This window comes from Schizophyllum commune (assembly GCF_000143185.2).
Source record: "Schizophyllum commune H4-8 unplaced genomic scaffold SCHCOscaffold_9, whole genome shotgun sequence".
NCBI classification, from domain to species: domain Eukaryota; kingdom Fungi; phylum Basidiomycota; class Agaricomycetes; order Agaricales; family Schizophyllaceae; genus Schizophyllum; species Schizophyllum commune.
Genome location: NW_026089546.1, coordinates 1,094,595 through 1,116,369, shown reverse-complemented (window position 1 = coordinate 1,116,369; position 21,775 = coordinate 1,094,595). Strand labels below are relative to the sequence as shown.

The window sequence follows — 21,775 nt, the reverse complement described above, 5'->3', positions numbered from 1 at the left end:
TCGCAAAAGGCAGGCTTTGTTTTCTGCCTCAGATTCGTACCCTCCCCATCCCCCGGGCCATCAGTGCTGGATTATGAGCGAAATCCATTCTATAATATGTAGCGCCACCTCACATACGTAGTTGTAAGTACACATTATTGAGATAGCTGAGGGTATCTCCCTTCGGCGACCAGCACCGGGGGCAATAATTATCGGTGAAAAGGAAAGGAAACTATCAGGGAGTGGAATGGTATAAACAGGAAAGAGCGGCATAAAGGGGGCCGCGAAGCGTCATGACAGCCGCGTAGGAAGTACACTGACAGACCCGTCGTATACCACAGAAGTACTTGGCAGTAGCGCGCCAAAGCTACATGAAGGCCATCTCGGTCAGCTGCCTGGATTCGTCGTCCTTGATACGGTGGACGTCCTGCATGACCGTGCCCTGCGTGTGGATGGTGGGTGCCACGGCCGTGCGCGCGGGTGAACGCTCGCGTGACACATCGACGCTGCGGTTGCGCGCACGACGACCTTCGCCTCGCGGGCGCATGAGGGACTTGCTGCGAGAGAACTTGCCCCCGGACGATGCCTCCCCGTCTCCGTCTCCTTCTCTACCGCGACGGAAGGGATTCAACGTCTTTCGCCGGCGCACTCCACCCTCTGGCGGGGGAGGCGGTACGTCCGGAAGAGGGATGCCGGGCTTGCCGCGCGCTGCTTGCGACCAGCTGCGCTTGATGTCGACGCTGCCTTGGATGATAGGCGCGTCTTGCGAATCGCCGTAATCGTAGGCGTCGAGGATGACATCTAGCGCGGCGTCGTGCTGCTTATCTGCTGGCGAGCGCGTGGCGGCCTGATCGAGAGCAGGCGACGTGTGCGCGGACGGCGGAGTCTTCGGCGACTCGCTGGCCTCAGGCGAGGACGAGTCGCGCTCGGGGAGCGATGGCAGAGTCGATGGGGGCGGATTGGGGCTCTCGCCGCCAAAGGAGGGATTCGGCGAACCACGATGGCGGGAGAGGGAGTCCGTCAGGCTATCCGCGATGTCCAGGCCTGTCGAGGGAGGTGGGAGCGGCAGCGCACAATCAGGCGCGGGGTAGGACGGCCTACCGCGTCTACGTTCAGTTTTCATTTCGCGAGAAGGAGAAGGAGGGGGCTTCGGCGACGCCTCCGGGGTAGATATAGCCTGCCCAACAGCCTCTCCCATGGGTGTCGAGATAGCCTGGCCTATAGCCTCGTCCAGCAGGCTGTCTGAGCTAGCGCTGCGAGGTGCTGCGCGCTTCGGGAATATGACTTCCGCGGCCGCGCCAATCTCCTTCTGAGCGCGCCAGCGGCTGGGGCTGTCCTCCGAGATGGGTTCGATGCCAGGCGGGGGCGCCTTGCGCGGCAGGGACGTGCCGCCTGTCGCGCCACCAAACTTGAAGTCCTGCATCCGCGACTTGTTATCCACCTCCGCCTTGGACTTGTACTCCTGCTTGATGCGCTCCGCCGTAGACAGTGACTCCGCGCGATTGTGCGCCTGGTTGGGGTCCGGGCTCGATGGGACAGACCGGTCGCGCTGCTTCTCGAGCTGGCTCATGTCGGGCTGAGGGAGCAGGCCGTATGCGCGGAGCGCCGCTTCACGGCTCTCCTTATTCGTGAAGTCATTTTGCGCAGGACGGCGAGGACGTGAGGATCCCCCCACCGACTTATCGCGTTTGAAAACGCCAGAGACCGAACGTAACAAGCCGCCAGACTTGGGCTGCGCAGCTGGCGGTGGGTTCAGTCCACTGCGAAGATCGTGAGCGACATTCTAGGGTACGCAGATACAGTCTACTCACCCTTGTGACCTGCCACGGCTGTTCGGCGCCTCGTTAGTATGCGCTAGCAAGGGCGGGGCTGCATACGCACCTTGGATGCGTATTGGCTGTTCCCGAGGTGTTAGCCATGGCAACGGTCATGCCAGAGGGTTTTCTGGCTGTGTTTGAGAGGAATGCAGTCCGCCCAGCCTCAGAAAGCTGGGGAGGACTATTTCAGAGTGCAATACAACTGAAGGTAGGAGGAAAAGAAGAAATGGTTGCTGGCCGCCGGGCGTACTTCTGAGATCACCGCGATCACTGCGTTCACACGGGATTATAGCAGTTACCCCGCCGGAGACGGCGCGGACAAAAGTAATACAGTCCTCCATCCGCTGTTTCAGCTCAAATGCCTAGAGATACGCGTCTATGTAACACGCGTTTAGTAGCCACCCAGGCATCGCGCAGAGGGAGGAGGGTATTTAATGGCGCGTCACACATCAACTCCTCGCCACCCGGCGCAGCATCACTCGTATGAATGTGGACTCTCGGTGGACCTACACCACGTATCTGGGCGAGTTGATCAACACGGCGTAGCCTTTTCATTAGGCTGGCCGTAGGGGGACCGCCCGGTGCTGCGCATTCGGGCATCCTCATCTGCACTGCACGATGTGCCCCAGATCTTTGTACTATGAAGACTGTACACTGCCGAGACCGTCAGCGCCCTCGCTATTTCTTCTGAGCCTCGGCAGACTCACAATGGCCTCGAATAATTTATCCGTTCATCACACGCCCCAGTTAGTTCACTACCTGCGCATCCACTCCGAGCGGCAGCATCGACGTGTCCTTCAGAACCCTACGATCCCACGACGACGTGCCCAACTATCATCCAATATCCAACGTTAGCCCGACGATGCGATCCTATATTCCGACAACTTACGTGTGTCAACGCATTTTGGGAGGACAGAAGGTTCATGTGGTCGGGCACGCTGTCGCCGTTCTGTCATGGGCAGGTCGGGAAGAAGTTGGGAAGGCGCCGAATCAGTACAGGGTTAAACTGCGGAAAGCCACGAGCTGTTGCTTACCAGCACCGTGTCATCCAGTCCGCGGAAGGTTAGCTTGAGGTCGAGAGGCAGCTGTGATGGTAGGACGAGGACGTGCACGGTAGGGTGGAAGGGACGCTCGGAGGCGACGAGCGTGGCAAGGTCCTGAGAGGAGAACTTGAGTGACGACGCAGTGAAGAAGGGGACGCAGGTAAGACTGACCATGGCGACAGTGACGGCTTGCCGTATCTCCTTCCGCTTCCCTCGCGCCTCATGCCCGACAACCACGAAGTATTCCCAGATGCAGTCGACAACGAAGACCGATGACTTGAGGGATGAGTGCGTCAACAATACCACAGAAGGAGTGATCTGTAACAAGCGAGTGAGCAATGCAAGCAATCAAGCAGAAATTGCGGTTTACTTTGCTTGCTCCATCCTCCACCAACCATACCCTTGGGTCAATGTTCGTGGCCTCCTTCCTCCATTGCCAGTAATCCGCACTAGCCCACGCCTCATCGCCGAGCATCGCCCAGAACATCTCGTCCTGGTCATCCTCTCCCTCCGTTAATCGGGTGATAGCATCCTCCGCTCCCCCGGAGAGAATCTTTGCGTATTGCAAAGCAGCCTCTCGCTCCTGTGCGGTAGAACCACGTCCGTGCCAGACGTATTGGGTATTCAGGATGGAAAAGCAATAACTAAAGCCGGAGCATAGGTTCTTGACGTTCTGGATACGAAGTCAGCGACGATAAACATGGATATATACGCGTTTCGCGCACGAAGTCAAGCTCGTCGATGTATACGACGCCTTCGTAGGACCGCACGACGTGCATCGCGGTGTTCTCCGACGACCAGAGGGTGCGGGAGCCCTGCAAAAGCATGAGATCAACGATGCAGATGTAGTCTACCGACTGACCTGTCGCGTGCTGAGCTGACCTCCCAGTACCTCGACCAGAGCGCTAGGCTCGGCGAACTGGTCAACCCAGATCTGCAAGAAACCCATTAGCTCGTTTCTGGCGTACTCTTTCCGCTGTTCACTGACAATCTCCGTATGATATCGCTTGGCCAGCTCCTGAAGCTTTTGCTCCTCCCGCTCGCCCAGTTCGCTCTTCGCACCCTTCCAACCCCAAACTGTCGTATCCACCAACCCGCTCTTCTTCGACTTGTGCCGATGGATGATGGCGAGTACCTCGTTGTCGTAGAAGATGTTCGCCGACGCATCGGGCACCGCGGTGGCGTTGTTGCCCGAGATCTGCAGGACCTCGACTGAGATAGTCTGCTTCTCCTGCCTGTCTAACCGAGGTGGGCGCTGGAGCAGTGTTTGGGCGTTGATCTTGGGCAAGGGACCATCGTTGATGTCTGCGTGCATGCATGAGCATACCGGCATACTTAGAACATCCAAAGTTGGTACTCACTGACATGCAAGAGGTCAGGCTCCTGCAAGGCCTTGGTTTGCGTGTCGGCCTGAGCGCTGAACGCCTTCATGTCGAAGTCGTTCTTCTGTCCTGCACTCCCAGACGGCGACTTCATCGTCCCGACCGGCGTCGGCGCTGGGGTTGCCTCCTCCTTCAGTGGAGGAAGCGTCATAACAGACGATTGCCTAGCAGCCTCATACTGTGAGCGCCGCTTCTCTGCAACGCCCGCATGCGCATGTCGCATGCGCGGGGACGTGCTCTCCGGAGATACATCCTGCTTGGGGGAGGTCGGCGAAGCGAGCGGCGAGTCAACTTTAGGCGGTTCAACAACGAGCGAAGGCGGCGAAGGCTGCTTGGGCTCCTCCTTGGGTGCCTCCTCCTGCTTGCGCTCCTTCTGCTCGTTAAAGACCTGCGCAAGGTCCATCACCGTGGCACGGTTACCGGTGCTGGGTATCCGTGTATGCCGATGTTGCCCAGGCGCCGGACTCCTCGACGGCTCTGGCGATGTCGATGAGGTCGGGAAAGTCACTGGCGAGCGCGGCTCCGGGCTCTGAGGCTTCGGGCTCGTCGTCTCGGGTATGTCCATGGACTTCGGTATCTCGGCCGTCAAGCCAGGTAAGGCACGTTTCCCGACCATGCCGCTACTGGGTCGGTTTTCCGGCGTAGACAGTCCACCATACTTCGACGATGGCGTCGAGGCGGGTGCCTTCACACCAATGACACCCTGCCCCGTCCACCGGTCGGTGATTTTCGGCCTCCCGTTGGCGCCTGGGGAGGGCTGTGGGCTCGTGGTGGCTTGCTCCGGTTGGGAAGGTGGGGGCGCAGTCGTGGCGGGCGGAGGTACGGCGGGGCTGATGGGGCGTGCCTCACGTTGTTGGGTGGCCTGCTGCAGTGACTGCGGGGTCTGTTCGCTTTGAGCAGGTGCAGAACTTGGCGTTTGCTCCGCCTTCACCGCCGAAGCGGACGTGGCCGGTCGTTTCTTCGGTCTCTTCGCCCGATCTTTCGTTGGCTGTCTCACAAACAACACCACCACCGCGTCGGGGCACAAACATGCAGCGCACAAAAGAGCGTAACATAGCAAGTGAAAGGGTACAGAAAAACCAAGAAACCGTAAGCGCGTTCCCTACATGTCATACCAAAATCAACGCACATGGATGAGCGGCTTGCCCGCCTGCTGTCCACCGATGAACCCCATCTCGTCGACCTCCGGGACCTTCTCCGCTGCCCTGCTCGGTGGGCGGATCACTGCGACGGTGGTCTTGGACCCGAGGCCGGGCGCGCCCTCTGGAGGCATCTTCTTGACCAGGGAGTCCTGCCTGGCGGGTGCGCTAGCTGCAGCTGCCAGTCCCGGGAGCGACACGCGCCCCTTCAGGCCGTTCGGGTCCGGCGAGGTAGAGGACCTTGCGCCCGACGCAGGTTCCGCGGTCCACGACTTGCGGACCCCAACAGGCTTGGGAGTGATGATAGGGGGAGAAGGGCTGGAGGAGCCGGCGTTCTCTGGATGCCAACGGTCAAGCACGGAAGACTTCTTCGTTGGCGTGGGACGTGGCCTGTCCTGGTCGGCGGCGTCCTGCTGCAAGGTCTTCTTTACCATGTTCTGGACGAAGCCTCTACCCTGCAAGCGACTGATGCTGGGCGTGGGGTCCTTGGGCGCAGGCGCCTTCAGGAAGGCCGGAGATGGTGACGAAGACGGTGGTATGACGGGTCCCTGGGACGTACGCGGCTCCGGCCGTATAGGGCGCGCGAGCGAGGGAATGGAGACATTCGACCCTCTCGGCGACGAAGAGGAGGTAGAACTGCTGAAAGACTGGCGAGAGGTGAAGGATGTAGTGCTCAGAGGGGGAGAAATCGGTGGCGGTGGACTCCTGCTTGAAGCAACGGATTCGCGAGAAGTCGTGATAGATCGAGGAGCATTCGAAGAGCGGGAGGATGGGCGGGGTCCGGGATCCGGGGTGGCTCGCCCGCTGTTGACCAGAATGCCTGGAGGCGATACAGCCCTATCGCGAGATGGTGTCGTCGGACGCGAAGGTGGCCGCTTGGTGTGTGGCTTGGTATCGAAGGACACCGACTTCCTCACAGACCCTGTGGGCGTGCTCATGGTTCTCTCCCGTGTTCCCGTCTTCTGAGGGGATATTGAACGCGCTTCCGAGGCATCGCTGACCTTCTGCGACATGGTTCGCGAGCGCGGAGATTCGGTAGGCTGGCTGAAGGGCACCTTAGAGGTTGTGCGCGCCTCCTTCTGCGCAGACTTCGGTCGCGTCACCATGCCAGGCATTGCAACTCCGCCCTTCCCAAAGATTGGATGTGGCGCGTCAACTCGAGTGCGCTGCTCAAATTGGGTGGGATCATGAGCGTCCTGTTGGGGAGCGTGCTTCTTCAGTGGGGGTCCAGCGGCCTTGCTGCCTCCCATGAATGCCGCAAGCGACATTGGCTCCGGCCGATTAGTGCTGGGACGAGGTGTTGATGCGCTTGCGCCAGTGAGCCTGCGCAGTGCGTCCTCCTGAGTCTTGACACGATCTGTGGCATCAGGAGGTTTGCTAGACGTCGGGGAGCGATCATCCTTGAGAGCACCCGCAAACTCCTTGTGCTGAGCTATCCAGCTTATGAGTCGCGCCGATGCGCATGATGCGAGCGACTCACAGAGATCGAGACTGTTATTCCGGCTTCCTACACCATGGCTTCGGCGCATGCGAGCGATTCTCGACGCCTGAATTTCTGCCTCCAAGCGCTTCTGCTCGGCCTCTTCGTCTGCGTCGACCTGCCGCTGGAGGGCCTTGATCCGACTCGTCCACTCCGCCAGACCGGTCTCCTCAGGCTTGGGGATGTCAAAGCTACGAAACTTGGAGGAAGGCGTTGAGGGTTCCATCGGTCAGGTAGATCAAGGGCGTAGAGTCACAGGAGGGCGAAGCGGTCGTGCATGAGAGAGCAGAGGCAGGCACAGCGCAGGCGCGTATTACGGACACGGGCACGTGGCTGGTTCGAGTTGGACCCACACCACCACACAACATTAGCTCGAGTCTTCCACAAGTGGGAACATGATATGACATGTAAGATATCCAGTGAAGAGATGTCAGACAAGGGGGATGGGCTCACAGTAGATTGTGTCCGTTCAGTCACACACTCTGGGTCCACTTCCTACCACTTCCTATCTCATAGCACCCCTCCCAGAAATTTACTGAGGAGTTCTCAGCGAAGCGAGAGAGTACATCGAGATGTAGAATGTGAAGGAATTCCCGTACGGCTGGGCGCGCGCTAGCCAATCAGTTTGCGTTCAGTTGTATTTCGATCCCCAGATGGAACATGAAGCATGAAGACCATACCTCAATCTACGGAACTCGTGCAAATAAACCTCGTGGGGTTCCAAAGACTCTACGGACACACTCTACTGATAAGGTTCGATTTCATTATGCGCGTGGGCGTGTGCTTACTGTAGCGTAACGAGCGAAAAGTACGAGAGAGCGACAGGGATATACACAAAACAGCACGCTGATTACAACTAACCCAGCAGAGCGTATGCAGAAGCCAAAGTAAAGGGGCAGGCAACAAGGGGGCCAAGCAATGCCCCTGAGGTCATTGTAGTGAGGGCAGCGTTGGAGTCTCTAGTAGAAGAGGCGGTCTCGGTGGACGCGGTCTGCTTGATACCGCTGGGCATGGAATCATCTGGTGAAATACATTGAAGTGAGGACATCGACCTGGTAGACTAACAACGTACCAATGAAGTCATTCCCGCACTTCCCCTGAGCAGTCTCCTCATTGACAAGTTCGATGTTCGGCGAGAGGGTGCTGTAGAATGCCTTCACACAGTCCGTGCAGGTGATATTTGAGGGCACAGTCAGGTCGTCGCTTGTCAGGATCTTGTAGATGTTGTTCGGCGTGAGGGGGCCAAACATGTCCTGGAAATTGTTGAGGGTTTGCGACACGCAGTTGGTGTCCCCGCTGCGATGGCCGGTCAGTTCGGGATTCCTTCAGCGCAACGAACTTCGATCACGCACTCTGACAAGCATAGCAACTCTCGTAGAGTCGGGTACACCCCCTGTATAACCTGGGCGATGGCGGAGGCGGCGTCCGACGAGATTCCGAAGGTGTTGAGCTCAGTCGAGCAGCCATGGGTGATGTTCGCAGTGATCGACCCAATGATCTCGTTGCTGCACGCCGGCGCAGGGCATATCCTCTCCACCCAATCGCTGATCGGTGTCACGATGGACGCGTCCCCCGAGAGCATGGGCACCAGCGAGGAGACACTGAGACATGCGCTAGCATCCGGGTTATTGGCGACATTGAGGATGGCCGTCGTACAGTCGCCTGTGAGCCTGATCATTCGATCATCAGTACGGTCGAAATATTCAGAGATGACGACCACGCACTGCGCTGCAGCTAGTCCGACGGCCGACACGGCCAGGAGGCCGGCGACGGCAGCACGAGGCATCGTCGACTCCAAGAAATGAGCGTTGAGGACGTGGATGATCGCGGCAGTCGGCACACTTTATACCGCGCATCCGCCGTAAATACGAGCCAGCGCAGGGTGGGCGGTTGTCATCATGAGGTCTTCTTGAGTTCGTCACCGAGCATGGTGATTTGCGAGCGATTGGTTGTCTGATCCGGGCTTCTGAGCGTATGGAGGTCGATGAAGAGATGATAGCGGGGTTTCCTCCGGATCACACGTCGTGGACTAGTCGGCCTCGGCAATGCTGTCGGTACAGTAGCAGTCATCGACATTGACAAGGCCAGCCTGAGGCCGACTTCAGAGCCGCCAGGAGCACCTCCATGCCCTATCGTGCCTGTCTTTGGAGAGCGAGCGAGCTGCGAAGTGGCTGGCACCGTGTTGACTAGCATCGCACAGTTCATCCGTCCATTGACTACGATAGCGTCAGACACAAGGTGCAATGACCTCGCAAGGCGAGGTAATAGATAGATCTTCAAAGTCCTAGGATAAATACTACGCACACGCTCAACCCAACAGCGCGAACACCGACCCCACAAACGCCATGGCGAGCCCACTCGAGCCCGTCAGCGAAAGCGCGCCATCGTTGTCACCCTGTGAGCTCGACGCGGTGTCCGTGGACGCGGTCTGCTTGATAGAGGAGGGCGTCTGTCCGTCTGCGGATTGTGTTAGCATGATAGCGGCGAGGCTACAGAATGACAGGTCCAACGCACCAACGAAGTCATTGCCGCACTCTGATGCCGCGTCGTCCTTATTGACAATGCCAAAGTCCGAGGCGACCGTATTGTAGAGGGCCTTCGTGCAGTCCGTGCAGGTAATGTTCGAAGGCAACGTCACATCGTCGCTCCCGAGGACATTTTGGATGTTCGTCAGCGTGAGGTCGCCGTACGTGGTCTGGAAGTTCTGCAAAGTCTGGACGATGCAGTTCGTGTCGCCGCTGCAAAATCGCAAGATGTCAGCAATGCCTACCTCGCGCCAGGCACGCCGCAAAGACTCACTCCGACAAGCACAGCGCCTCGCGCACGGTTGGGTAGTAGCTCTGGATGATTGGGATGGCATCCTGGGCGTCGCCGGTGGAGATCCCGTACGACTCGAGCTCCTGCGAGCACCCCTGCGTGACGTTCGTCGTGATCGCGGAAATGGTGTCGTTGCTGCAGGCAGCGGCGCCGCAAATGTTGCCCAGCCAGTCTGAGATCGGGCCGACGATCGACTCGTCCTGGCTGGTGACGAGGCTGGTCAGGGAGCCCAGGCTCAAACACGCGCTGGCCTCGGGGTTGCTGGCGACATTGAGCAATGCCGAGCTGCAGTCGCTCGAGACCGAGAGCCTATAGAAAGGGTCAGAACATGTCACGTCCGACGATCAGTGGGGAGTACGCACTGCGCTGCGGCCAGCCCGAGAGACGAGGCAAGGAGAAGACCGGAGGCGAAGACACGGGACATCGTGAGCAGCGAGAGGCAGAAGGAAAGACCGTCGAGGGGAGAAAAATAGACGGAAAAGCAGGTACGCGCTCCCTCGATGGGTGCGCCCATTTATACGAGCGCGCCCACATTTGTAAGGGCCGCGTCGCTAAGCGCCCTGGGCACTTGTCACCATGAGACATGCGTTCAATTGTGTGAGCCTCAGTGTGCGGTCTCGGGCTGCTCTCGGCAGCCTGCGGATACCGCGCATGGGTGTGAAAAGCGGTGCCGCTCGAATGGAGTCTGAATCAGTCGGGAAGATCGGAAGCAGGGGGCGATGAGGCCGAGGGCCTGCATAAGGCATGTGACCTCTCGGGGCCGCTACCGCTCTCCACGGATGCCTGTTGACTATGGCAACCTGGGATAGATGCCATCGTTAGTTCAATTGCTTTATGCTTTTTCGAGATCGGAGAATTCAGTGGACGTGGGCGCTTTTGTCCTAGAACAGTATGCGAACTGTGCTGGAAACCCTTTCAGCGAAGAGCAAGAGCACGGAAGCGAGTTAAGCAACGAGTACAATAGTAATACAGGCGCGGCCGCTGTAAGATAGAAGCAAGACAAGAAATTGCGGTGCAGATGGAGGCTGGGCGGACGGTCATCCGAGATGACAGTGCTAGCCGTACCACTTGTCCCCAAGCTTCGTCTTGGCCGCAGCGCGCTTGGGGACCATGGGCTTCGTGATGTTGAATACCTCGATGGCACGCTGGAAGGGCATGGTGAGCATGACTTTCTCGGCCAGTGGTTCTCGGCTGGACATACCCGCCATGTGGCAACGTCGAACTCGAGTACCATTTGTTGCTTGCGCAGACCATTGGCGTACTCTTCCTCTCCTGCTGGAGAGCAGGCGTCTAAAACCGAAACAGTAAGAAATAATCAGCAGTTGGATAATTGGTGATTTCAGTTCGGAAACGTACAAATGAACGGCTCCTTCGTGTCTTCATCATACTCGAAGGCAACTTTGCCGTCGCGGATGAGGAAGGACAGATAGAATATATTCTCGACGGACTGAGCGAAGTCCTCTGGGTTGATGACGAACTCGAAGAGGTTGACCCTCCCGGGCAAATCGTCCCATTCTGGGTCATATTCGTCGGGTCGGTTGGCGTACTTTTGATGGCGGGCGCGGTTCTGTGCCTCTTGTCGTATTTGACACTCGTCCGTAAGTATGTTTTCGAGCTGAGGAATGATTAGACAGGAGGAAAGCAAGAGCTTGGCGCATACGAACCTGAATGACGTTCTTTGTTGTCTCGTTCTCCGCGCGTTGGATGTCTTCTTCGCGAATTTCTTGAGGTTTCTTCCTGTCCGACTCGTTCCTCTCGAGCTTGGCGCGCTTTATTGGCCCACGTTTCTTCGCTTCTATAGACAAGGGTCCAAGCCTGGTTTACCCCCTATTCAGACGTCGTAAATCGAAGTTTATTGTTTACTCACATGAATGTCATCGCGGGTACCCTTCGGCTCTTCGCCAGAGCTTTACGGCCGATAAGATCCCATTCAAGATAGTCGTCCGCGTCTAGTCCATCATCAACTTCACCATCATCACCGATGGTCCGCTTGCCACCCATGAAGGTGACCAGTTTGGCGACGAACTCGTCGACGTCGAAACCTCCAGCACCGGCCCGCATTGCGCGGGCCTTTTGTGCACCCATCTTGGAGGCGGCAAGGAGGACTTGCGAATCAAGTGTAGCTTCTTGGGGGGCCTTGACTGAAAGGCAGGTGAGGGGGAGACATTGAAGTAGGGGACGATGGTAGCGCACCTTGTTCATAGTTACTGTCCGCTTCTCGGATGATTTCAGCAATCCCCTCTGCCGTCACGTCGTGCATATTGGACTGCCCTACACATATATTCAGCAAAGACGCTTCCAGTGGGTCAACTGCGCACATACCCTCATCGAGGCGCTTCGTCAAGTCGCGATAGCGCTTCCGGACGTGGCGCTTCTCTTCCTCATTCTGGTCCGGGTCATACGCGTCTAGAAAGGCGTCGGTCATTGTCCCCCTCGCACTATTATGTGAAGCTAACGTACCTTCCATGTGGATGTCCTGCATTTTAGAGTGCGTCTGTGGGAACAATCGCGGCGCGCGTGATGGGCGGGGAAGAGATCAGAAACGTGACGTGACTGGACGCGTCGGGCGCTTGTCACAGCGTGTTGGTGCCGCAATTGGTCTTCATCATCTTGACCGTTCCCTTCATGCCCATACGATATGGCTAGCTCGCATGTCTTTGGAGTAGGTATAGTAGTCGAAGGGGAAGCTGTGAGCTTACTCTCCATACAGTATTCGAAGAGTACACGAGCCAAATGCCATGGGCCGCCCCCTTGTAAGGTTAGTGTAATTGCGCAGCAATTTCCCTTCATCATCTGAAGAATGCAGGGGTCCCCTATGGCACCCGGTAGCCTGAGATACGGACAGCTTAAATCGACCAACTTGGGCGAGAATGTAGAGTGGATGCATTGGTGCGTCGATCGGCATGGCATTACTGCCCGAGCTGACCTATGCTCCTCCCAGGGGATGTGTAACGCCTGTTATTCTCGCACAACTTTCCAACGTGAACTTGGAGACAATCGAAGGCTTCAAGGACCTGCAAGCGCATGACCGGCACAAGATTCGAGAGGCCGTCAGGCTGCGGCGCATAGACCCGGCTGATGTTCCCCCAAGTGCCAGAGTCGCGGCTGCACCCCCTCCTGCCTCTCAGACGACAAGGAAGCGGAAGGCACCCGAACCAACCCCGCAGTCCTCTACAAGTCAAGCATCCTTCAGCACGCCCGGTCCTTCTCGACTCTCTCAAGCCATCGAAGACGAGGCCACCGAGGACAATACTGAGGAAGCTGCGGACGAGCTTTATTGCACGCTATCCACGGGTGTTGTGGGTATTCAGTACTACACTGGTATGATTACCCTACTTGCTCTTCCTTCGGGATCTCATCACCTTTTAGGACTCGTTGGCGCCGGCGAAGAGGTGCAGCTCATCCGGGAGCCCAACAACCGCTACGACCGCAATGCCATCCGTGTCTCCAACATCGCGGGCTCACAAGTCGGGCACATTCCCAAGAACGTCGCCGCACGCCTCGCACCCCTGCTAGACCGAGGCGAAATCACTGTTGAGGGCGTCATGAAGCAAGGCAACTGTACGTGCCCCCGTGTGTGCGTCTTTCAGAAAATTATGGATAGCTGACTAAATTACGCAGTGGGCTCAAAGGCCAAAAAGTACAGTTTAGATGCGTAAGTGCATATATCCTCGTTCAACGGGCCATTTTGACCCGAGAGTCAGTGAAATCAGGATATACGGTCGCTCAGACCGACGCCGCGAGCTCGAACCTAAGCTCATCTGGGCAACGCCCGGTCAACGGGGCTTTGAGCAGCTCCGGAACCCCACTGCTTCCTCCTATGGCGGTGGTGGCGGCGGCTACGGCGGCGGCATGCCCCTTCCCCCCATCCCAACGTACACCGGGGCGGCGTCGTCTTCACGAATGACTAATGCCCAGATAGAGGCGCTCAAGAAGCAACAAGAGGCCCTGAACAACGCCGCCGAGCTGAAGCAGATGCTCAGCGGGCTGGAGAAGGTGGACGACGAGTCGCGGAGGAACTCGGTGTTGGATACGTTGTGCTCGGTGGACGATGTGCTGAAGTTGCCGGAGCACCCTGATCCGCCGGGGGTTGCGAAGGGGGATCTGGTGGTGGAGTTGTTGAAGCATCAGGTGGGTTCGGATGTCGTGAATGAAGGCGAGGACTGTGTTGACATTGGTACAGAAACAAGCGCTGCAGTGGGCGATTGAGCACGAGTATCCGAAGCTGCCGGCGTCGGAGAAAGATCCCCCTGTGCAGTTTTGGCAGTACAAGCAGATGGCGGGGAGGGTAAGTCAATGAATGCCGCTGCGACGCTATCATACTCATGCGTCTCGCTAGCCGTACTACTACAACTGTGAGCCATCATCTCTGTCTTTGGGGACCGTGTTTGCTGAAGTAACATAACAGTGGCCACGAAGACGCCTCAAAGTACCGCTCCTACACTTGGCAAAGGCGGTAAGTGCGCCCTTTCGGACAAAGGGGCCTATATGCTAACTCATCATGCAGCCCTGTGCGCGGATGCGATGGGTTTGGTGAGTTATCATTGCGACTTCGCGTACCTTGATACTTGACAAGATATTTCAGGGCAAAACCCTGACCATGATTGCCCTCATCCTCGCCACCAAAGCCGACAAGCCCTCCGGCTGCATCAAGGGTACTCTCATCGGTAGGCCTTCCCTCGCCCTTTCCACCCCTCTTACTCACTCCACCCCCTAGTCGCCCCCCTCTCCATCATCTCCAACTGGGAGAAGCAATTGGAGGACCACTGCGCGCCCGGCGCGCTCAAGTCGTGCACCTACTACGGCGCCACGCGCGGCATGTCAGCCGAGGAGCTGAAAAAGTACGATGTAGTGATCACCACTTACCAAGTTATCTCGGGGGAGTGGGCGGACCGGGCGGGGACCGGGCAGCCGGCGAGGAAGAAAAAGAAGGGCGTGGCGGGGGGCAGTTTGTTCGATGTGAAGTGGAAGGTGAGCAAATATCATAGGCGAGAGCTGAACAGTCTACTGATCGGACGACGTAGCGCATCGTGCTGGACGAGGGGCACAGCATCCGCAACCCAAGAGCGAAGATGACGCAGGCTTGTTGCGCGCTGGAGGCCGACCGTCGCTGGGTGCTGACAGGCACACCTATTGTACGTACCCTGCTGCTCAGCCGTTCCCTTTGTGCTAATGTTTGCCGGCAGATCAACACGCCTCGGGCAAGTGATTGCTCAGATGAAAGCCGAATTTGTCGCTGACGGCGCCCTCACAGGATTTGGGATCTCTGCTATCCTTCCTACGTATCTGCAAGCCTTTGGACGAGGAAGACTTCTTTAAGCGTCTTTTACTGCGCCCGCTGAAGGCCGGCGATCCATCCGGGGCGGAGATCTTGAGAGTAAGCCGGTCGATGTCGGCAAGCTTTTTACAAAGTCTGACAAGGGGTTCGCAGGCCTTGATGGGCCAAATTTGTCTGCGCAGGACCAAAGAGGCAAGGCTTTTTTGCTCTACGAACTTGATATTTGCTCGTACTCAACCTTATCCAGATGCAAGACTCGGAAGGCACTTCACTTGTTCCATTGCCTCCTGTTGATGTCACGGTCGTTCCTGTTGCTCTCGATCCAGAGACAAGGGCAAGCAGTCTTATGAGCACGGTCGACATACTGGCTGATGTGCACGCAGAAAATATACGACGAGGTCGAGGAATTGTCTCGCCAACACGTCGAATCGCTCATGAACTCCACCGACAACCGGATGAGCGCAGTGTGTACTCATCGTTCCTTCAGACCCGCTTGCGAGCTGACCCTCTTTCAGAACACCGCCAGCGTCCTCAGCATGCTCACCCGTATGCGTCAGCTAGCCCTCCATCCGGCACTCATTCCGCCCGACTACCTCGAGCAGCTCAAAGCCGGGCAGGAGCAGGGCGGCGCTGCCCCAGTCAAAGTTATCTCGCCCGCGGACCGGGCCCGTCTGCAGGCCATACTCGCTCGTCACATCGAAGACTGCGAGGAATGCCCGATCTGCTTCACCATTCCCAACGACCCCAGGATCACGTCGTGCGCGCATATGTTTTGCTTGCCTTGGTGCGGGGATGCTCTTGTAGCAATATACGACCTGGAACACTGACACCTACCGCTCACGCAGCATCACCGAAGTCATCGCCCGGGACCCCAAGTGCCCCATGGACCGCCGGCCGCTCACCCTCGGCGACCTCATCGAGCCCGCGCCGCCCATGGACCTCACGCAGGCGCCCGTCAGCGAGTTCGAGGAGGACCGCACGGGCATCCGCGCGGGGTCGTCGGCAAAGATCGACCAGTTGGTGAAGCTGCTGCAGCTGAATCCGCCGGCGGATAAGTCGCTGGTGTTCTCGCAGTTCACGTCGTTTCTGGATAAAGTGAGTTGCCAGAGGTGGATGAGGTGGTAGAAGGTTGCTGATGATATGGTTCGCTTAGATTGCGGAGGCGTTGGATGAGGCTGGGTGGGTGGTTTTGTGATATGGGAGCTGACTCGACGCTGATCAGTCTTCCGTAGCATTCCCTATGTTAGATTCGATGGTCAGATGTCCGGCAAGGTTTGTTTAGAACAAGTCGCGAATGCTCGTACGAAGCTGACATCGCTTCCAGAGACGCGAAGAGGCTATACGTCGCTTCTCCGTGCCCATAAAGCCAACCGACACTGGTGCCGCCATACCTACCCCAACACCAGCTGCAGCTCGCCCTCTTGCGGGCGGCCCTTCGCCCATCAAGCCTCGCCGCCGTGCTCAACGCACTGGCAAGGCAATCGTCGATTTGGACAGCGACGACATCGAGGCTGCGGGTGATGACGATTTCGTCATGAACGGGGAGGACGACGACGACGACTTTGAGGAAGACTTCGCTCAGGCGATCAAAGGAAAGGGCAAGGGCAGAGCGACAGCGCCATCGAAGTCAGCCGCGTCGAACTGGCTGCCGGGCGGCGTGAATCCGAAGGTTATGCTCATTTCGTTGAAGGCGGTATGTGTTTTTGTTCGATGTTCAGTACATGAGGCTGACCATGCGAAAGGGTGCTCTGGGTCTGAACTTGACAGTGGCGAACAATGTCTACCTGTAAGTTCTCGTACTCAGCTTGATCTCGCAATTGATACTGAAGTGATGTGCCTTCGCAGGATGGACCCGTAAGTCTTCTGTCGTGCCACTCACGGACAATGCGCTCATACCTACTAAGCTGGTGGCAAGAAGGCATCGAGAGTCAGGCTATCGACCGCGTCAACCGAATCGGCCAGACGAAGCCCGTGCACGTTTATCAGATGATCGCTGAGGACACGGTTGAGTCCAAGGTGCGTTGACCGCGCATCCTATTGAGCCACTCTTAACAGTTATTTTCAGGTCCTCGAGATCCAGGAGCGCAAGAAGAAGCTGATTCAGCAGGTCGGTTCATATCATGGTAATCCTGACCGTGCACTGACCTCTTGCAAGGCCTTCTCCGGCATGAAGCGCACGGAGACGCAACGCCAGCAGCGTGAGGCCAGACTTCAGGGTGATGTTCTATGGTTTTGGCATCGTACCATTGCTGATATACCTGCGTAGACCTCATCCAGATCTTCGGCGTACAGCAGAACGGGCAAGGGAATGCTTAGAACTAAACTGAACTGCTTGTGCTGCTATTTTTCTGCTTAGAACCCCCTCCACCTACTTACATTTATCCGGAACAAGCTGTTTACTAACGTACCTACTTGTGCTAATACATCTTGGGCTGCAACCCACTGTTTATTGGTAGCCTTTGTTCTCCCTGATGGGGTTATTGCCTGATCATCGGCCCGCATAGTTAGTGATGCGCCTTGGCCTTGTAGACTGCTCACATCTTGCTTCCATCATGGCTACCCCCCAGCCCCTTCTCACTGACCTGCATGTGAAGTACATCCAACGTCTGGGGAAGGTCAGAGTTGCAAAGAACCAACCTCAACAACATCCTAATGTCCCCAGAGTAAAGATGATCTCGCGTACCATCTCACTGCCCATCTGCGGCTAAATGCGATCTACTGGGGCTTGACTGCGCTATGTGTAATGGGGAAGCCGGACGCGCTGGAAAGGGATGAGCTTATTGAGTTCGTCTTGTCATGTTGGGATGAGGAAGCAGGTGAGAACGGGACGACATAGCCCGCAAGTCGAAAGCTGATGCAGGGACAGGCGCGCTTGGCGCACATCCGGACCACGACGCGCACATGCTCTCGACCTTGAGCGGGATACAGATCCTGCTCGAGCTAGACGCGATAGGAAGACTCGACGTCGACCGCGTCGTCAAATGTACGTGCTGCGTTCCCCTTCCTTACCACCCTTCTCACACCCCAAACAGTCATCCTCTCCCTACAACAACCGTCCGGTGTCTTCGCTGGCGACCGCTTCGGCGAGATTGACACGCGCTTCACATACTGTGCCATCAACGCCCTCTCCCTTCTGGGCCGCTTGGGCGACTGGCCTGAAGAGGCGCGCAAGCGCACTATCAACTACATCCGCGAGTGCCACAACTACGATGGGGGATTCGGCAACGTCGTCGGCGCCGAGAGCCATGCTGCGCAGGGTGATTGCCACTCTGTCCTTTGGCCCTCTGGCTGAACGCTGACAATGTTTTTGTAGTGTTCGTCTGCATGGCGGCGTTGACAATCTTGGACGCAGTGGACGAAGTGCTGTCACCAGACGATCAGGAGACGGTGTCCTTCTGGTTGAGCGAGCGACAGCTGCCGAACGGTGGTCTGAACGGCCGACCAGAGAAGCTCGAGGACGTTTGTTACTCGTTCTGGGTACTCTCTGCCCTCGCCATCCTCAACAAGCTGGAATGGATCGACCGGGATAAGCTCGTTTCGTTTATCTTGAGCGCGCAGGTTGGTTCATGCTCACTTGCTGCGTACCGTATATACTTACCTCGCTGTACAGGACACAACGAAGGGTGGAATTGCAGATAGACCCGAAGACGAGCCCGATGTGTTCCACACGCAGTTCGGCGTCGCTGGTAAACCTACTCCTTCACGCACCTCGTATCGCTCACGCTTACCCAGGCCTTTCTCTCCTTGGCTACCCCGGGCTTGCAGACCTCGACCCAGTATACTGCATGCCTGCCGCGCTGATTGAGAAGATGGGCCTCCGGAAGCGCTGGAAGGCATTGCCTCGTCAATCCACCGCTTAGCAGACGACGATATCTGTCGATGCTGTACGCGAGCTATCGCTCGCAATGTTGAATGCTGTAACAGTATCTACGGGATAAACAATAATGTTCAGGATATACAGTGGCCGCTGAACACAAGTCGGACACACTGGTACACGAATACATCGAAGCTGAGGGTCAAACTTGATGGGGAGACCCATAAATCATGTCTCCTTCACCCTAACATCCGCCGGCTCCTTCTCGCTCGCACCCTCCTTCTCACTTACCCCATCCCTCGACACCTTCTTCACAATATCCTCACTCTGCAACTCATCCTCCCCCTCGATCACATTCACGCCCATCGCCTCCGCCTCGATCTGCTTGACGGGGCCCGTGAACCACTTGCGCGCGCTGAGGAGCCAGAAGCCGACGCTGTAGGTGATGACGATGCCGACGGCGACGGGGGCGTAGTTGAGCGTTTGGGAGTTGACGGGCTGTGAGGAGGGTTAGTTGAGTGTCGGGTGAGCGTCAGGTTGAGGGCCACGTCGAAGACCAGTGTCGAAGGTGAGGTTCGGTGGACGAGAATAACCGGCGAGAGGTGGACGAAAGAGGAGAAAGTGTGGTGAATGGACGTACATTTATCGTCGGCAGTACGAACACTATGGCGATGAACATGATCCACACGACCGCGGTCATGGCCACAGGGAAAGAGAAGGCGCCCAGATGAAAAGGTCCGCGGACGAAGTGCTTGTGATTCATGACGCGGAGAGCAATGGGGATGGCTAAGGAGAGGAGCAGACATTAGATTACAACCGTACTTACGGCTCGAGATCGCAATGCACATACCGTAAGAGATATACAAGCCGATCGTCGCAATGGAGGTCGCCGCGGAGAACGCGACATCGCTGCCCAGACTAGGCAGTCCGAGGATGAAGCTGAGGGTGCAGGCCAGCCATACTATGTGGAGTCAGGACGCGGTCAGAAACGCGGGGCGATAGACTCTACCTGTGCGAATCGGCGACCTCCACTTCTTGTCGACATGGGCGAACCACTTGCCGCCAGGGATGCCACCTAGCAGGGAGAGTAAGATTGAGTACAGTGAATACTTAGATGAATTTGAAGGGCTCACCGTCGCGCGAGAACGCGTACATCATCCGCGAGTTGGATGTGATTGAGAAAGTACTGAGACAATATAAGCTCGAATCGCCTCAGCCGACGCAGAAGTGTACGGACCCGCAGAAGTACATGCAGCCAATGATGATGACCTATCACGCCGTCAGGTCAGCTATCCCAACAACATTGTTGTGCGCTCGCGGAGCTCACCATAAGCACAATGGCACCATCCGTCCCTACGGCATCAAGTAGGATTTGCGCTACCGGCTGCCCGGTGCTCGTGTTCGCGACGGCGTCGTAGTCCTGAATTGAGAACAGCAAGCCAAGCAAGAGATACCAGCCGAGGATGGCTGAGACGCCGATGGCCTGATTGTTGCGTCAGTATAGCCGAGAAAAATGTACGCTTTAGGAAGAATATATGCCCGAGGAGGAATATATGCGCGAGGAAGAGGACAGTGAAGGAAGGCGTACCATGACGATGCCAATCGAGCCTGACATTGCCGCATTGCGAGTCTCCTCAGTCATCTATAAGGCTCTGAGTCCATGCCATTCGATCCTCTGACGGCAGGAAACGTACGTGGGCACTGGCGTCGAAGCCTGATTAGGACATCAGCGATAGTCGTCATGAATAGTTAGGGGACGACTTACCAGTCAGAGTATACTACGCAGCGGCGAGCTTCTATCAATATCTTATCGTTCAAATAAGAGCTCCAGCCTCACTTGCGCCATTAGAATCTGTCAAAAAGATAGTCCCGGCATCAGTAACCATCCTCATAGGAAGCCCGGCTATCCTCACCCCGATAACAGCAACATACGCATTGCTCGCCCTCGCGCCCCAGCCGATGCTGTTCTCATCCGCCGCGGTGCCGTCGATGAACTTGAGGAAGACGTCGTGGCCAGACTGGTGCGTGGGCGCCTTGGCGAGGACGACAATGACAAGGACGATCGTGCCAAGGGCGTGCCACCAGACGGAGATGTTGTTGAGGTGGTGGAGGATGTGGACACCGAACGTGTTAATGAGGCCCTGGGTGACGAGGACGGCGGCGTAGATGCCTTTTTTCTCGTTGTCAGATCGGTGTTTAGTACTCAGCAGCAAGTGACGCACCGATAGTCGTATTCGCATCCGGTACGAAGGATGTCTTGAACGTGCACACCGTAGAGATGAAGTTTGCGCAGCCGAAGCTGATACCGGTGGTGACGGCGACTTGGCCCAGCAGGTTGAACCAGCCGGTGATCCAGGACATGATGGCGGCTGATCGTGGTGTCGAGAGCATCGCTGCCCAGAAGTAGGGCCCACCCGAGGTAGGGTGAGCGCTTAGCCGGAAGTCAGCTACAAGGAACGGCGAGGTGTGGGGAGAGGAATCTACCTGCAGACTTCCGCCATGGCCATCCCGACCATGAGGGTGAAGAAGGCTGTAGGTTATTAGACTCGAGATCTCATAGAAAGCTGTAGACGTACAGACGATTACCCAGCCCCAGACCATGACAGCAGGACCTCCCGTGGACTAGCAGAAATCAGAGACCTTGAGCAGAGTACGCACGCGTCAGACGTACCAAGCCATACGCAAATAGAGATGGTATCCCAGTCATGACGGAGATGATGGAGAACGACACCTATTGAACGGTGTCAGACGGAGGACAAGTCTGACCGACTGCTATCGTACCCCGAAGTTCTGCAAATGTGCATTAGCCTCCATATCATCCACTCGCCCACATTACACTCACCTGCAGGACTCCAAGCTCACGCCTGGTCGTCCGATGAGGATTGCCCAAAAGTCGGGTAGGGGAACACTCACTTGAGCTCCTGTTTGTAGCCCATACGCGCGAGCTCGGCCTCATCTCCGGCCATGGTCGCATTCGTCTGCGCTTCCTTGTCTGCCATTTTTGCTGGCAGTCTCGGGGCGTCGCG

General features: G+C 57.0%; 8 protein-coding genes across 8 annotated transcripts; 2 read left to right on the top strand and 6 right to left on the bottom strand.

Moving 5' to 3' along the window:
• Positions 1-21: 21 nt before the first annotated feature.
• On the bottom strand, positions 22-2,059 carry SCHCODRAFT_02634380 (uncharacterized protein). Its single transcript, XM_003029306.2, has 3 exons — positions 1,861-2,059; positions 1,791-1,808; positions 22-1,739 (listed from the first exon to the last, which is right to left on the bottom strand). Exons 1-3 carry the CDS (start codon positions 1,908-1,910, stop codon positions 347-349), a joined length of 1,461 nt encoding a protein of 486 aa, XP_003029352.2. The 5' UTR covers positions 1,911-2,059; the 3' UTR covers positions 22-346.
• Positions 2,060-2,075: 16 nt separating this feature from the next.
• SCHCODRAFT_02634377 (uncharacterized protein) lies at positions 2,076-7,133 on the bottom strand. Its single transcript, XM_050345814.1, has 12 exons — positions 6,841-7,133; positions 5,351-6,792; positions 4,201-5,209; positions 3,828-4,144; positions 3,702-3,773; positions 3,565-3,654; positions 3,210-3,512; positions 3,011-3,157; positions 2,831-2,953; positions 2,686-2,745; positions 2,504-2,627; positions 2,076-2,450 (listed from the first exon to the last, which is right to left on the bottom strand). Exons 1-11 carry the CDS (start codon positions 7,064-7,066, stop codon positions 2,544-2,546), a joined length of 3,873 nt encoding a protein of 1,290 aa, XP_050198829.1. The 5' UTR covers positions 7,067-7,133; the 3' UTR covers positions 2,076-2,450; positions 2,504-2,543.
• Positions 7,134-7,535: 402 nt separating this feature from the next.
• Positions 7,536-8,827, bottom strand: SCHCODRAFT_02634373 (uncharacterized protein). Its single transcript, XM_003029304.2, has 4 exons — positions 8,565-8,827; positions 8,193-8,510; positions 7,913-8,136; positions 7,536-7,860 (listed from the first exon to the last, which is right to left on the bottom strand). Exons 1-4 carry the CDS (start codon positions 8,624-8,626, stop codon positions 7,697-7,699), a joined length of 768 nt encoding a protein of 255 aa, XP_003029350.1. The 5' UTR covers positions 8,627-8,827; the 3' UTR covers positions 7,536-7,696.
• A 321-nt stretch (positions 8,828-9,148) lies between these two features.
• SCHCODRAFT_02670385 (uncharacterized protein) lies at positions 9,149-10,081 on the bottom strand (the record flags this gene model as incomplete). The annotated part of the gene is made up of 4 exons (XM_050346615.1): positions 9,149-9,297; positions 9,355-9,578; positions 9,640-9,966; positions 10,020-10,081. 4 exons carry the CDS (start codon positions 10,079-10,081, stop codon positions 9,149-9,151), a joined length of 762 nt encoding a protein of 253 aa, XP_050198828.1.
• A 469-nt stretch (positions 10,082-10,550) lies between these two features.
• SCHCODRAFT_02585710 (uncharacterized protein) lies at positions 10,551-12,185 on the bottom strand. The gene is made up of 8 exons (XM_050343952.1): positions 12,118-12,185; positions 11,980-12,063; positions 11,851-11,928; positions 11,525-11,798; positions 11,322-11,472; positions 11,014-11,272; positions 10,859-10,947; positions 10,551-10,802 (listed from the first exon to the last, which is right to left on the bottom strand). The coding sequence occupies exons 1-8, from the start codon at positions 12,137-12,139 to the stop codon at positions 10,713-10,715; spliced, it is 1,047 nt and encodes a 348-aa protein (XP_050198827.1). The 5' UTR covers positions 12,140-12,185; the 3' UTR covers positions 10,551-10,712.
• An 87-nt stretch (positions 12,186-12,272) lies between these two features.
• On the top strand, positions 12,273-17,389 carry SCHCODRAFT_02585708 (uncharacterized protein). Its single transcript, XM_050343951.1, has 27 exons — positions 12,273-12,319; positions 12,368-12,415; positions 12,464-12,546; positions 12,599-12,978; positions 13,027-13,218; positions 13,279-13,312; positions 13,362-13,788; positions 13,841-13,945; positions 13,997-14,012; positions 14,066-14,113; positions 14,165-14,190; positions 14,243-14,324; positions 14,375-14,628; positions 14,682-14,792; positions 14,882-15,080; positions 15,190-15,344; positions 15,451-15,719; positions 15,781-16,030; positions 16,089-16,114; positions 16,168-16,207; positions 16,260-16,628; positions 16,678-16,721; positions 16,781-16,789; positions 16,840-16,951; positions 17,001-17,042; positions 17,091-17,151; positions 17,202-17,389. Exons 1-27 carry the CDS (start codon positions 12,296-12,298, stop codon positions 17,249-17,251), a joined length of 3,456 nt encoding a protein of 1,151 aa, XP_050198826.1. The 5' UTR covers positions 12,273-12,295; the 3' UTR covers positions 17,252-17,389.
• A 75-nt stretch (positions 17,390-17,464) lies between these two features.
• On the top strand, positions 17,465-18,795 carry SCHCODRAFT_01215091 (terpenoid cyclases/Protein prenyltransferase; the record flags this gene model as incomplete). The annotated part of the gene is made up of 7 exons (XM_003029700.2): positions 17,465-17,550; positions 17,598-17,751; positions 17,802-17,918; positions 17,968-18,192; positions 18,249-18,493; positions 18,546-18,621; positions 18,668-18,795. Exons 1-7 carry the CDS (start codon positions 17,488-17,490, stop codon positions 18,793-18,795), a joined length of 1,008 nt encoding a protein of 335 aa, XP_003029746.1. The 5' UTR covers positions 17,465-17,487.
• A 182-nt stretch (positions 18,796-18,977) lies between these two features.
• On the bottom strand, positions 18,978-21,715 carry SCHCODRAFT_058871 (amino acid transporter; the record flags this gene model as incomplete). The annotated part of the gene is made up of 19 exons (XM_003029302.1): positions 18,978-19,247; positions 19,390-19,535; positions 19,600-19,710; positions 19,759-19,824; positions 19,883-19,935; positions 19,987-20,018; positions 20,077-20,232; positions 20,338-20,391; positions 20,444-20,463; positions 20,515-20,527; positions 20,587-20,601; positions 20,663-20,919; positions 20,972-21,180; positions 21,234-21,279; positions 21,326-21,371; positions 21,421-21,480; positions 21,531-21,539; positions 21,592-21,613; positions 21,663-21,715. 19 exons carry the CDS (start codon positions 21,713-21,715, stop codon positions 18,978-18,980), a joined length of 1,638 nt encoding a protein of 545 aa, XP_003029348.1.
• Positions 21,716-21,775: the final 60 nt, after the last annotated feature.

Bases quoted from the DNA above. Each gene is read 5' to 3' on its own strand.
- SCHCODRAFT_02634373 (XM_003029304.2), bottom strand. From the start codon at position 8,626: ATGCCTCGTGCTGCCGTCGCCGGCCTCCTGGCCGTGTCGGCCGTCGGA. The intron at 8,511-8,564 runs GTGCGTGGTCGT...TCGAATGATCAG, and splicing joins GTCGGACTAGCTGCAGCGCA to GCTCACAGGCGACTGTACGA. The intron at 7,861-7,912 runs GTACGTTGTTAG...GTATTTCACCAG, and splicing joins GTGCGGGAATGACTTCATTG to ATGATTCCATGCCCAGCGGT.
- SCHCODRAFT_02634377 (XM_050345814.1), bottom strand. From the start codon at position 7,066: ATGGAACCCTCAACGCCTTCCTCCAAGTTTCGTAGCTTTGACATCCCC. The intron at 5,210-5,350 runs GTGCGTTGATTT...TTTGTGAGACAG, and splicing joins CGGGCAAGCCGCTCATCCAT to CCAACGAAAGATCGGGCGAA. The intron at 2,628-2,685 runs GTAAGTTGTCGG...ATTGGATGATAG, and splicing joins CCCAAAATGCGTTGACACAC to TTGGGCACGTCGTCGTGGGA.
- SCHCODRAFT_02585710 (XM_050343952.1), bottom strand. From the start codon at position 12,139: ATGCAGGACATCCACATGGAAG. The intron at 12,064-12,117 runs GTACGTTAGCTT...ACGCCTTTCTAG, and splicing joins GCAGGACATCCACATGGAAG to ACGCGTATGACCCGGACCAG. The intron at 10,803-10,858 runs GTATGTCCAGCC...ATGCCCTTCCAG, and splicing joins TCGACGTTGCCACATGGCGG to CGTGCCATCGAGGTATTCAA.
- SCHCODRAFT_02585708 (XM_050343951.1), top strand. From the start codon at position 12,296: ATGGCTAGCTCGCATGTCTTTGGA. The intron at 12,547-12,598 runs GTGCGTCGATCG...TGCTCCTCCCAG, and splicing joins AATGTAGAGTGGATGCATTG to GGGATGTGTAACGCCTGTTA. The intron at 13,219-13,278 runs GTACGTGCCCCC...TAAATTACGCAG, and splicing joins CGTCATGAAGCAAGGCAACT to TGGGCTCAAAGGCCAAAAAG.
- SCHCODRAFT_02634380 (XM_003029306.2), bottom strand. From the start codon at position 1,910: ATGACCGTTGCCATGGCTAACACCTCGGGAACAGCCAATACGCATCCA.